Source organism: Ailuropoda melanoleuca, chromosome 15 (genome assembly GCF_002007445.2).
Source record: "Ailuropoda melanoleuca isolate Jingjing chromosome 15, ASM200744v2, whole genome shotgun sequence".
Taxonomy (NCBI): Eukaryota; Metazoa; Chordata; class Mammalia; order Carnivora; family Ursidae; genus Ailuropoda; species Ailuropoda melanoleuca.
Genome location: NC_048232.1, coordinates 74,495,713 through 74,508,070, shown reverse-complemented (window position 1 = coordinate 74,508,070; position 12,358 = coordinate 74,495,713). Strand labels below are relative to the sequence as shown.

General features: G+C 48.5%; 1 protein-coding gene across 6 annotated transcripts in view; it reads left to right on the top strand.

The window, feature by feature from the left end:
• Positions 1-12,027, top strand: part of NUAK1 (NUAK family kinase 1) — a 71,052-nt gene extending 59,025 nt beyond the window's left edge. For all 6 annotated transcript variants that reach the window (XM_011233152.3, XM_034643430.1, XM_034643429.1 and 3 more), the window contains 3 exons: positions 2,791-2,910; positions 4,879-5,011; positions 7,830-12,027. In XM_011233152.3, coding sequence (XP_011231454.2) covers positions 2,791-2,910; positions 4,879-5,011; positions 7,830-8,983 — 1,407 coding nt within the window. In that variant the 3' untranslated portion in view covers positions 8,984-12,027. The remainder of the gene's footprint in view (positions 1-2,790; positions 2,911-4,878; positions 5,012-7,829) is intronic.
• The last annotated feature ends 331 nt before the right edge of the window (positions 12,028-12,358 follow it).

Here is a 12,358-nt window from a genome sequence, read left to right as displayed (position 1 = left end):
CAAAGTAGGACTTTCATTCAGTTATTTTTGTTTTGTTATGTTTAAAATCACTGTTTCCCAAATTTCAGTATTTTCAAATTTCCCAAATTTCTTTTCTTTCACTGTCTTCTTGGCTTTTGCCTTTTCCTCGAATCTTCTGCGCTCTTTTACTTAATCTTTTTATTTAGTTCAGTTCCCTTCTAAAAAGTATATTTATTTGAAAAAGAAGTCTTAAAATAATTACCCGAAATGGAAAAGCCAGTCTTGCTTTGAGTATCGTGAGGTTGATAAAGCTACTATTAACGAATTTATGGTGGGAAGCAAAGATTTTTCGAGGCCCAACTCTGTGCCAGTGAGTGTTCTAAGCGTTGTGCATACTTTTCATCATTTAATTTTCGCTACAACACTGTGGAGGTCAGTGCTGTTCTTACTTCCACTTTACGGATGAGAAATTGAGGCTGGGAGAAGTTTTATAACCAGTGGCCGTTTCCGCTCTTCTAGTCAATAGACACTCCATCGGGCGTGAAACCTTAGAGCTGTAGCCCCAGTTTAGGTGGTTCAAGGTTTGAGAACTCTGTGTGTGTGTTGATTAATTTTTCTTTTCCGTTGAGGTGCCAAGAACGCAGGCTAATCTACATTTCTATTAATCTTCTGTCAGCGGCAATGATAGTTTTACTGGGAAAGGCTGATAAACATCGGTCTGTGGGGATGGGAGTGGGCCCTAACATAAACACGCTCCTCCGGACGGCTGCAGAGAGAGCAAGGGCGCCGGGCCTGGGAGCACTCCGGTGTGAGCGTGTGCGTGCAGGCATTCGCACGCCGCGGTGCTGGGTACCTCTCCAGGGTGCTTGTATTTGGAAGCCTCGGACATCGCGGGTTTGGAGGGGGATCTCTCCCCCTGCCTCCCCCATTGCACTATGTTGGGGCCTCGCCTTGGCTGTGCTTGCCGAGGACAAAGCCCTGGGACGTGCTCCGGGGCTGCGGCCATTCCATTCCTTTTCTGATGGACAGGGCACACTTCATAAGCTCCCAACCAACTTCCTGCAAGCGAATCAGAGGCCTTGATAAGAAAGTGGAATTCAGGGCAATTAAATGCAATCTGAGCCCAGAGAATGCGTTTTCTGAGGGCGGTTATACACCAGCTGCTTTCAATGGCATTCCATTCATTCATTCAGGGGCGACTTTTAGAAAATAGGCTTATTCTGGGGCTGCATTCAAAACAGAGCCTCAGCGCCATCGGGGCCGGGCTGCTCTCTGGGCATGTGAATCGGTCAGCCTATTTCTAAGCCTCCAGTGGAAATCCACTTGGAGAATGGCAGGAGCCCGTGGTGACTCACCTCGGACGGCTGCAGTGGGCTTTGGAGGCGCGGCTTCATGCTGCCCGCTCGTCAGCTCTCCTGAGAGGCCTCACCACATCTCCCTACACCCCATTCCCCGATCTGCTTGAAAAATTGCAGCAAACTAGCCAGAACATGAAATTTGCCGTTTTAGCCATGGTTAGCTGTACCGTTCAGTGGCGTGAAGTATATTCGCAGCGTTGAGTAAATGGGCTCAGATTAGAGAGGGTGAAGGGCTCAGAACAGTGCCTGGTAATTGGAGGTTGTTCCGTAAGAGGTGACTGAGTCTCTCCTTCTTCCACATATTCTGTTACTTGTCTTGTGTTTTTCAAAATATTTTGCCTATTCGAGTGACAGGTATTTCTTGGGTGGGGGCGGGTGCCAAGCAGTGGATGACACAAAGTTGGGGGAACGTGTGGAATATGCCACCTGCCTCAGGGGACTCAGAGTCTAATGGGCAAAGAGAATTTATTATTTGTATATATTTATATGTGGTACATGTGCGTATATGTACATACATAACATTATACGTATACATGTCATGTGTCTACATGTGATTGTACGTACTAATGCACGCGTGCATGCACGCCCACGCTCACACAGGGAAGAGTGCTACCACAAAGGATAATGAATAAAAGGCTTCGAGAAACCAGGACAGAAGAGAGTGATTCCAAGGAGTGTGCAGTACCAGAGAAGCAGGGTTAGGGAGAACATTGTATGGAATTTGAAGACTTAAAGGTTTACATTCATGGTCTTTTCTTGGTTGGTTGATTGATTGACTGTTTTTTTCTCACACTAATCCTGTGATCCAGAACAGAAAAGGATCCTGGGTTCCCATTTTCTGGTGGCTAAACTGAGACTCAGAGTAGCTAAGGGATCTGTTCCATGTCACAGAGATGACTGGTGGCAGAGTTTGGGCTGAAAATCTAGGACTCTGGGGTCCGAGATTTCACCTGGGGTCACAATGTTGGCAAAACAGAGTCCTGGGTAGAGTGGGGATGGATGAGAAGGGGTGGTATCAGTGACCCTGGTCACTGTTTTCCAAAGTGTGACTTTTCAAAGTCGCTGTGGGTGCAATGTGATTTTAGGTGGGTTATGGAGGGACAATTCCCAGATTAAGAGTTGTGTACCATCCCGTGCGTCAGAAACGTCAAGCCCATGATTCTGGGGATATTTCTCAGAGCGGATCTAAACTAAAGCGAAGGTCAAGTCCATGCAGGGAGTGGTTTTGAGTAAGTAAGACAATGCGTAGTGTGCAGATACAGCAGAATCTGTCTTGGATGCCAAGGACTGCAGCTGGGGGGTCACTGGCCCAGCCCTGTGGGTGGACTGGTTCTTTTAAGAAGACTAAAGACTGGAGAAAAAATGGTGACCAGCCGGCAGACCGACCCAGGTGCTGTAGTGCTCAGATGATCCGAGGTAGGCACCCCCTGGCACGCTAACTGGCCTCTCTGTGTCTTGCTTCTCTTTGCAGATTGCTGACTTCGGGCTTTCCAACCTGTACCAGAAGGACAAGTTCTTGCAAACCTTTTGTGGGAGCCCACTCTATGCTTCTCCTGAGATCGTCAATGGGAGACCTTACCGGGGGCCGGAGGTGAGTAAGTTGTTGGGGTGTATAGGGGTGGGGGTGGGGTAGGATAGGGAGGAGGGAAGGCAGACAGTGGATATAAGAAATACTTCAAATAAACAAAAAAGCTAGCAAGCGGAGAAAGCTTTTCCTTATATGATAATAAAAGCCACGATGTAGACACTTGGGAGAAAATTTGAACAATCTAGAAAATAAAGTTACCTGCAGTTTCCCCCACAAGAGATAACCATTTACTATTTTTGTGACTTTTCTTTTAGACTTTTTTTTCCAGTGTCGATCTCTGCATTTCAAAAAATAGTGGCAATCATTATATATACATGTATACATATGTATACATGGCCTTTCATTGACTTAAAATTCTATTGTGACTTTTTTGAATTTGCTATTACTAAAAATGTGGTTTCTGAGGACAATATAATGTTATTGTATGAATATACCATAATTTCATCACTTCCCTAGATTTAGACAGATTGTTTTCAGTTTTTCCCTGTTAGAACAAACCAAAAAAACAAGCAAAAAAAACCCTGACTCTGCAATGAATATCTTTTTGCATATATCTTTGACAGCATGTATCCTTGATTGAGGAAATAGTTTTTTTAAAAAAGCTTTTTCATTTATTTGAGAGAGAGAGAGCATGAGTGTGGGGGCAGTGGGGGAAGGAGAGAGAGAATCCCAAGCGGACTCCACGCTGAGTGCAGAGCCCAACACAGGACTTGATCCCACGACCCATATGATCATGACCTGAGCCGAAACCAAGAGGCGGACACTCAACCGACAGAGCCACCCAGCTCCACTAAGGAAATACAATTTTAATCACACCTTCTAATGCAAGAGAAATGCATTTGTTTTATATGCCTAAAGCTCTCAGGGCCACCGTAAGAGATGTGTATGTGAAAATGCTATTTTGAAAATGGGTGATTGCGAGTGATTATTCTCTTTACAAGGATTCATCCACTCTTTATCCTTTAAATAGCAGCTGCTCAGTGAGTTGAAATGTTTCCCTCCAAATATTTATCTGTTGGAGAGTGTTTGAAGGCAGGGCTGGAGGGTGAAGAGAAGGATGCCAAGGGCCTCTTACCAATTGCAGTGAGGAGAAGTTCTTTCTAAAATAAGAATGTAAGGGAGGAACATCGGATTCAATTTACAAAGCTCTAGAAACCTGACACTGTCCATTTATCATAGGCAATGAATGTTTCTTTGATCTTTGATGATCTTTTTCTGAGGTTCTAAGCTGACAGCCTGTGATCTGGCTAGCAAGCTTGCTTTATCTGGCCACATTAGTCTTTCTAAAAAAAAATGAACTAAACATTCAATAATTGGGAGATTTCACATAAAAGTCTGGTTTCTGACTTCCCGAAAGGATTTGGCTGGCTGGGCCTACGTTCCTATGTGGTAGGAGTTAGCCAAGGGGAGGCTGCCTAATACGTCAGGTGATCCGTGCACTCCCACATTGTACCCCACATTCTCTCTTGCTTTGTTCATCTTGGTTGCATGCCTGGCTCTTGTAAGCATTTGAATTGGAAGCCCCCCGATCCATTCAAAGAAGGTGCAGGAAGGCGCTGACACCTGGATTCAGAGTGAACAGCCCCGTGTCCCAGTGCGGCACCCATCCTGGAGGCAGAGAGGAGCTCTGGAGAAATCATTTAGCTTTCTTGGGCCTCAGTATTCCCATCTGTCAAATGGGGTTGAAAAGAATCCAGGCCTCCCTGTTTCATAACATCGTACTGAGGATCCAGGGAGATAATCTTTTAAGAAAGTCCTTATACAGACTGGGACTCTTGGTCTCTGAGACGGCAGGTCAGTCTCTGCGGCAGCCCATGGCCACCCTGCAAATCACTTGTCAGGCTGAGCTGGGAACCCATCTGCTAGATGCTGAATTCCATTCCTGGGGTCGTTGGGGGTGGCTGCTCACAGGCTGTGATGCATCCCGGAACCTGCTTCTGAGCTCCTTTATGTCCTGTCTCTCTGCTCCAGGTGGACAGCTGGGCCCTGGGCGTGTTGCTTTACACTCTCGTTTATGGAACGATGCCCTTCGATGGTTTCGATCACAAAAACCTCATTCGGCAGATCAGCAGCGGAGAGTACCGGGAGCCCACGCAGCCGTCAGGTGCGTGCCCTCAGAGGGTCAGAGGTTAAGCGGGAGTGGTTGGCTTACCTGCTGTAGCTCACACTTTTTTGCTTCTGTTTTAACATCTGTAAGGAGTCTCCTGCTTTTCCTCTTCTTTTTCTCTCCAGGTTTTTGCCTTCTGGCAAAGCTGGTTTGCTAGGCTGCTTTGCCCACACCTTCCCGAATGGAATTTCTTGAACAAATGTCCTCTACACCAGGCAAGCTAGGAGTCCTGTGTGCTTGCTGTGTGAACCTGGGCAAGACCCTTACCATGTGGATTCAGTTTCTCCACTATAAATTAACATTTTGGAAGAGATATCCCATGAAGTCCTTTCTAGTCCTGTGGTCATATAAACCACTTTCACTAGACTCAGGGCCACAAGGGTGGCAACTGCCCTTTTTCACCACTGTGCCTCCAGCCACGGGCACCGCCCATGGGCCCTGTTGCATTATTTATTGCTAGAACAACTCTATCCTCCCCCTCCCCCACTGCCCTGAACCAATTTGGTGGCTGAAACAACAACTAGGTACCATATGTCTCCATTCCCTGGGTTGGCTAGAGTTCTTCTGGCCTTGTTTGGGTTTCTCCTACGGTGGCCTGCAGATGGCAGCTGGGCTGGGTCTGCCTGGGGGACAGCTGCTCAGGGCTCGTTCACGTGGGCTCCCTCTCTATGAGGTTCCTCTCCAGGTCCCCTCTTTCTGAGGAATCCTGGACTTCTTCCGTGGAAGCTCAGGGCTCTCAGGTGGAGGAAGAAGCAGCTTCCAGGCCTTCTGTGCTGGGCAGACAGATCATGTCACTTCTCCCACGCTTTATGGGTCAAAGCAACCAAGATCATAATAAGCTCCATTTCTTGCTAGGAGAGTACGATGTGTGGATGGAAAGTGTGTGTCCAGGTGGCCATCTTTGGAAAGTTGCTAACACAGACCTTCGTGTATAGGCCCGCTGCCCACGCGCACACGCACAGCTGATTTCCCATCCTTGGCAGTAGTTACATTCCACAGAGTTGCTGTGAGCATGGGGAGAGTGAATACGGAGGCAGCCCTGCTCCTAGGGCAAATACGGGGCTCGAGCTCTGGTCACAGTATTGGTGTCAACTGATCAATATATAACCTTGTTTTATGTATAGTTCTGTCCAGAGACACCTCATTTAAAATATCTTGTTGACTCATTCACATCAGGCTCACAGCCAGCAGCGCTATGACTCATACTGAGCAAAGCCCATCGAACATGCACTTCCTCCACAAGGCGCATCACGGGCTTCTCAAACTCGGGAACCGTAGTTAGCACTTCGGGCCGTTTTACACAGTGAAATCACCAACAAGCAGGACAAACATGTGGAAGACATGGACGATACAGGCTGTGAGAAGTACACGTGTTTACAGTACGAGAGTGGAAACGAGGCAGGGCAGCGTCGCCTCCTTCGACCTTAGTTAGGAACATACATACATGCTGGGGGTGACTCAACTTTTTTTGCCATTTTGTGAATGGACACAAATGACAGGGAGAGTGCCTGGGTATTGATTTGGGGGCTATAAATACGTTTTAGTGAGCTGGAGAATTTATAATACAGAATCTGTGAATAATGAATACATATGCGTATATATATATGTATATTTACTTGTTCATTTTATTTTATTTTATTTCATTTCATTTCATTTCATTTCATTTCATTTTATTTTATTTTATTTTATTTTATTCTTTTCAATAGTCCAGCCTTGGTTTTTTTGTTTTTTGTTTTCGTTTAGTTTTTTAGTTTTTTTTTTTGAGACATTTTAGGTGACCCAACCTGTACCAACACAGCTCCTGGCACATTGCAGGAATTTACAAAATATTTACTGAATGACTAAAGGAACATCCTGTTACTTTTCGGGGGAGCAGCTCACCCCTGATCTCATTGCCTGACCCCTGCCAGCTACTCATTAACCCACATAAGTGGCTGAGGGGGAGGCGGTGCCTCCCCAGGATCTAATTCACCTCCCGTTGGGGGAGCACAGATTGATCTTAAAAGTCAGTTTATAAGCTGTGACAGTCAGTTGGTTCCTGTGGCTTTTTCAGCATCCCTTAGGGGCTTTCCCTTAATTCTCTGGCAGCAGAAATTTGCACATGGAATGTCTCAGCCAGGCCATAAGCGGATGGCAGATCTGGATGGGTTCTGTGAGCTGACAGCTCGGTGGGCTACGGCTTATGTCAGAGAGGGAGAGGAGGTGAGCTCACTGGGCATGGGTCTCAGGACCTGGCGAAGGCCTGGGGTCAGGCCAGCCTTGGGGATGGCCCCTTCACTGCCCACGTGTGCCATCCTTCTCTCTTTCCCTCTTTGATAAGGAGCCTCTTTCTCACCATTTCAGCCCGAGATATCATGCCGACACACTTTCCCGATGACCTTGAGCATTGTGTGTTTTTACAAGCCCACGTTGGAGGACTACAGAAAAGCCGGGGTCACCTTCCCCTGTTTCCCTTTTGGTAAAATGATATCCACCGAAGGGATGGTGGGGCCCTGCTTGGGGTTGGGCCTGGAATCCGGTTACCTGGCCTTCCCCATTTAATGAAGATCTGAGCTGATGGAGAGCTCAGTAGTTCTAGGACATCCCTTTGCTTCTATGGAAAAACATGCCAGGGTGTGACCGTGCACTGGGCTGTGGTTCTGTGTCCGGATGATGCTTTCCGTGTACTGTCTGGAAGATTTCGGCTCCTGCTCCCTGGTGTGGTGGGACCGGGTCTCCTGCCGGAGTGAGCACGTCCCCTTACCCCTGCAGCGTCAGCCCTGTCAAGGCCAAAGGCTTCCATGTGATGCATCCTTCTTTTTCTCTTGTGCCACAGACGCCCGAGGACTCATTCGGTGGATGCTGATGGTGAACCCCGATCGCCGGGCCACCATCGAGGACATCGCCAACCACTGGTGGGTGAACTGGGGCTACAAGAGCAGCGTCTGTGACTGCGACACGCTCCACAACTCCGAGTCGCCACTCTTGGCTCGCATCATCGACTGGCACCACCGTTCCACGGGGCTGCAGGCTGAGGCTGAAGCCAAAATCAAGGGCCTGGCCAAGCCCGGGGCCTCCGAGGTCATGCTGGAGCGGCAGCGGTCCCTGAAAAAGTCCAAGAAAGAGAACGATTTTGCGCAGTCCGGCCAGGACTCGGTACCCGAGAGCCCATCCAAGCTGAGTTCCAAGAGGCCCAAAGGGATCTTGAAGAAGCGGAGCAACAGCGAACATCGCTCCCACAGCACCGGCTTCATCGAAGGCGTCGTGAGCCCCGCTTTACCCGCTGCTTTCAAGGTGGAGCCCGACTTGTGCCGGACCGCCGTGCCGCTGCCGAGCTCCCCCGAGGCGGAGGCGCCAGGCAAGCTCAGCCCCAAGCAGTCGGCCACGATGCCCAAGAAGGGCATCTTGAAGAAGACACAGCAGAGAGAGTCGGGTTACTACTCGTCCCCGGAGCGCAGCGAGTCTTCGGAGCTGTTGGACAGTAACGACGGGCTGGGCAGCGGCCTCCCTTCCCCCAGCCCCCCGGACCCTGCCAGGGGGACGTCCCACGGCCTCTCCTGCCGCAGGAAGGGCATCTTGAAACACAGCAGCAAGTACTCCGCGGGGACCATGGACCCGGCCCTTGTCAGCCCTGAAACGCCCACACTGGAATCCCTGCTGGAGCCCGGCGTCCCCGCTGAGGGCCTGTCCCGGAGCTACAGCCGGCCCTCCAGCGTCATCAGTGACGACAGCGTCCTGTCCAGCGACTCCTTCGACTTGCTGGATTTGCAGGAGAACCGCCCTGCCCGCCAGCGCATCCGCAGCTGTGTCTCTGCTGAAAACTTCCTCCAGATCCAGGACTTTGAGGGGCTCCAGAACCAGCCTCGACCCCAGTACCTGAAGCGGTACCGGAACCGGCTGGGAGACAGCAGCTTCTCCCTCCTCATGGACATGGACGATGTGACTCAGGTCTACAAGAAAGCGCTGGAGATCTGCAGCAAGCTGAACTAGCTCCCCAGGGTGCGGGGCTGGGTTGGGGGTGGGTTCGGGGGAGCGTGGGAGCAATGACTTGTGCTAGGGAGCTGGTTACCTCTTTGCTGGCTTTGACAATAGACTGAAAAAGGATTGGTGCCATCTTGGTTGGCCCAGTCTGCAGCCTTGAGCCAGCACCTAAAAGGGAGAAGTGGGCTCTCTGCCAGTCCTGCCAACTGCCAGTCAGAATTTGGGTCCTAATTGGCATTTACTTTGTGGCACCTCCTAGAGGACCAGCTGTCCAGGGGAGGTGGTGTTGGCCAGCACTAAGAGGGTGGGGAGGAAGCATATGGGAGAGGGAACATATCCCTAAAGCCGTCCAAAGGCTCCTGGAGGAGGGGCAAGAGAGACTGGGGCCATCTGCCTTGGGTGAGCTCAGACCTCACTTCCTCCCTCTTCAGGTAGATTTCAGCCACCTGAACTTTGAATCGGTGATCGATTGGTAGTGGCTGCTGGGTGTACTGGTGTGAGTAGCCTAGGCACATGGGAAGGAGTGCTGTGATTGAATAGCAATGGCTGCCTTGGGACCGGGAAGGGGGGCAGTAACACTCTTGCCACACGGTGGCCATCCTTAACGTGGCTAAGCCCTGAAAGTGTTAGGTTGAGGCGTCCTATGGGATCTGTGCTTGTCTTTCATGCTGCTAGTGTGGCCTATGTTAATTTGCTACTCTATCTGGAATGGAAGACAGGGCCTCGGGCAGAGAGAGAATGCCCTGAACACCGCTAAGGACTTAAGAGTCAGCCTGTGGTGGTTTTTGGGCTTCTTGCTCTCTCCCACTTCTTTCCTGATGTCTGCCTTGCTCTTCAGCACAACCTCCCGAGGATGGACAGGGAGAAGAATGGTAGTGTGAGAGGTCAAAACTCTGGTGTGTAGCAGAGCTCGGGACCCTCTGTGGTCTTTGTGCAGATGAATGGAAATTGATCCACACCAGCAAGGGGGCAACTTGTCGATTTCTTTAACATCTCATTATTAACTGGAATGCTGCCTCTTGGGTTCTCACCTGCACGAATCGGATATGATGCTGTCCACAGTCTCCAAAGGAGTAACTGGCTCAACCATTTACCCTGTTTACTAATAGCAAACAGTTTCCCTATCCACCAAGTGCAGAATCCACAGAGGCGGGCGAGTTTGCTTCTAGGGAGTTAGTGTGTAGGCGGGATATTTGGATGAGGAAAAGAAAGGTAGGCATAAGGTGCTCTCCCCATATCTAGGGATTCTGTCATGGGTTTGAAGTCCTAGGCTTTGGGGGAAAAGAAAGTTCCACCCATTCAAATGAATAAGGTGTTGAAAGAGCAGAGTGGGTTGGGAGGAAGTGTACAGAAGAGGGAACATTTCCCAAGAAGCCATCCAGATGGTTCTGGAGGAGGCAGGGAAGAGGTATAGCAGGACTCTTATCATAAAAAGTAATATAACTAGATATTTAACTTCTAGACACCCAGATTACAGGTGATAAGATGTCCCACAATGGGACATCTTCAGATACTGGGTTTGGAATGGTCTCATTGGGGAATTTGGGAAGACTTCAGATCCTATTGGCCTGGGCAAATTGAAAGCCTTATTTCAAGATGGTGGACTTCTGCTGGCCACAAAGATATATAAGGAGGACTAGTCTTGGGGGGGGCATATTTTTGGGAAAACCAACAGACAGTAGTTCATAAGGAGATGGGAAAGAATTCACTGTAAGGCACTGAGAACATCCATTGGAGTGAAACTGCTCTTTTCCTAAGGAAATGGCTCCATTTCTTCCCTTGCCACCAGCTCTGGGGTCGTGGCTTACGCATGCCTTCAGGTCGAGCTGAGTGGTGTGTTATGGAAGCCTCTCCATTTTCTTTCATTCGATTGCACCTCCTTCCTGAGCTCCAATATAGGTTCAAAGGGAAAAAAATCTGTAGATAGCAAATTGTGTGTGTGGGAACTGTGGGTGAATGGAGGGCATCTTGCAGCTTCCAAGCTCCCCATTCCTTGTCTCTTTTTATGAAATCTGTTCTGGACAGCCTGTATTGCCACACTGCTGGCCCCGCATGCGTGGCAGCTGGCCAAGTTGGTAGCTGTCAGTATGCCTAAAGTATAACACCTACCTACCGGGTGATGTGTTTTTTCCTTTTGCCAAGTGATCGGGTCTGTTTAGTATTTTCCATCCTTCTAAAATGACACTATTAAGGAAAATCATTCTACGTTTCCCCTTCCCCCCAAAAAACCCCACACATGCATGTTCTCTTTTGTCCATCAACCCAGACAGTGGATTGTGGCAAAGACAGTCCTCCACTCCGAGGCAGAGGTTCTGAGTTGAGTCCTGAGTGTGCTGGTAACTAGCGGGTGACCTGCGGCACCTGCAGTGTTCGGGGGCTAAGTTTTCCCTTTAACGAGGGCTGGAGGCGTGGATTAGCCTGTGTCTCAGGCCCTGCCTGCTTCTGACATTCTGCTAACATCCTCTGATTCTACATGCCATGTTGACTCTGTCCTTTCAAGGAAAAACCTGGAATAGAGAGAAAAGCCCCGACATGCAGCTCCCTGCTTCCTGATTAAGTCCTATCATCTGTACCAGCCAATCCCCAACCAAGGAAGTCACGCTTGATTCATTTCCATGGAATTACAAGTGAAAGACACTTTTATGACCTGATGGACCAAGCAGGAGTTTCCATGTCAACTCTCCTGGTCCTTTTCTGGCCTCTGCGGGCCTTTACATGTCTTAGTTTACACGTCTGCCAAAGGAGTAGAATTATACTTCTTTTTACAGGTAAATTTTAAGGCATGATCAGTTTTCAGGAAGTGCTTCAAGACAGACACTAGGCGAAATGAAAATGCGAAGTGCTCCCTGACTTTCCATCCCTGTTATAAGGTGCTGCTTCTTCAGATGACGGGGAGCACTTTTCAGGGGGAAATTCAGGGGAGTGTCGCCCCAGCCTGCTGTCTTGAGTACAAATGTGAATGATCAACTGACTGCTCATTGCCAAACTGGAAATGTTCTGTAGGGATTTACTGGCATGGTATCATTCCTAGAAGAAAAAAAAAAAAAAAAAAAGCAAGAGAGAAACTTGACTGCACATTTTTTTTTTAATCTGTGTTGTGACTTTTATTTAATTTCTATTTTTTTTTTGTTTTGGTAATAAAAAGTTGACTTTTTTATTTGAATTTGTCTTTTTTTAATTTATTGGTCTGAAAGGCATTTCAAAGGTATTATAATAATATATTGGTGTAATTTAATTGGTGCAACATGCTTTATGGCTCCAGTCAAAATTGGTTTTCATTCATTTGATTGATTCGAGCCCAGAACAGCCTACAGGGGGGAAAAAGCTGGATAACCACCCAAAGTGTTTGTATTTTCATTGGAAACTGACTTTTGTTTTTCGTTT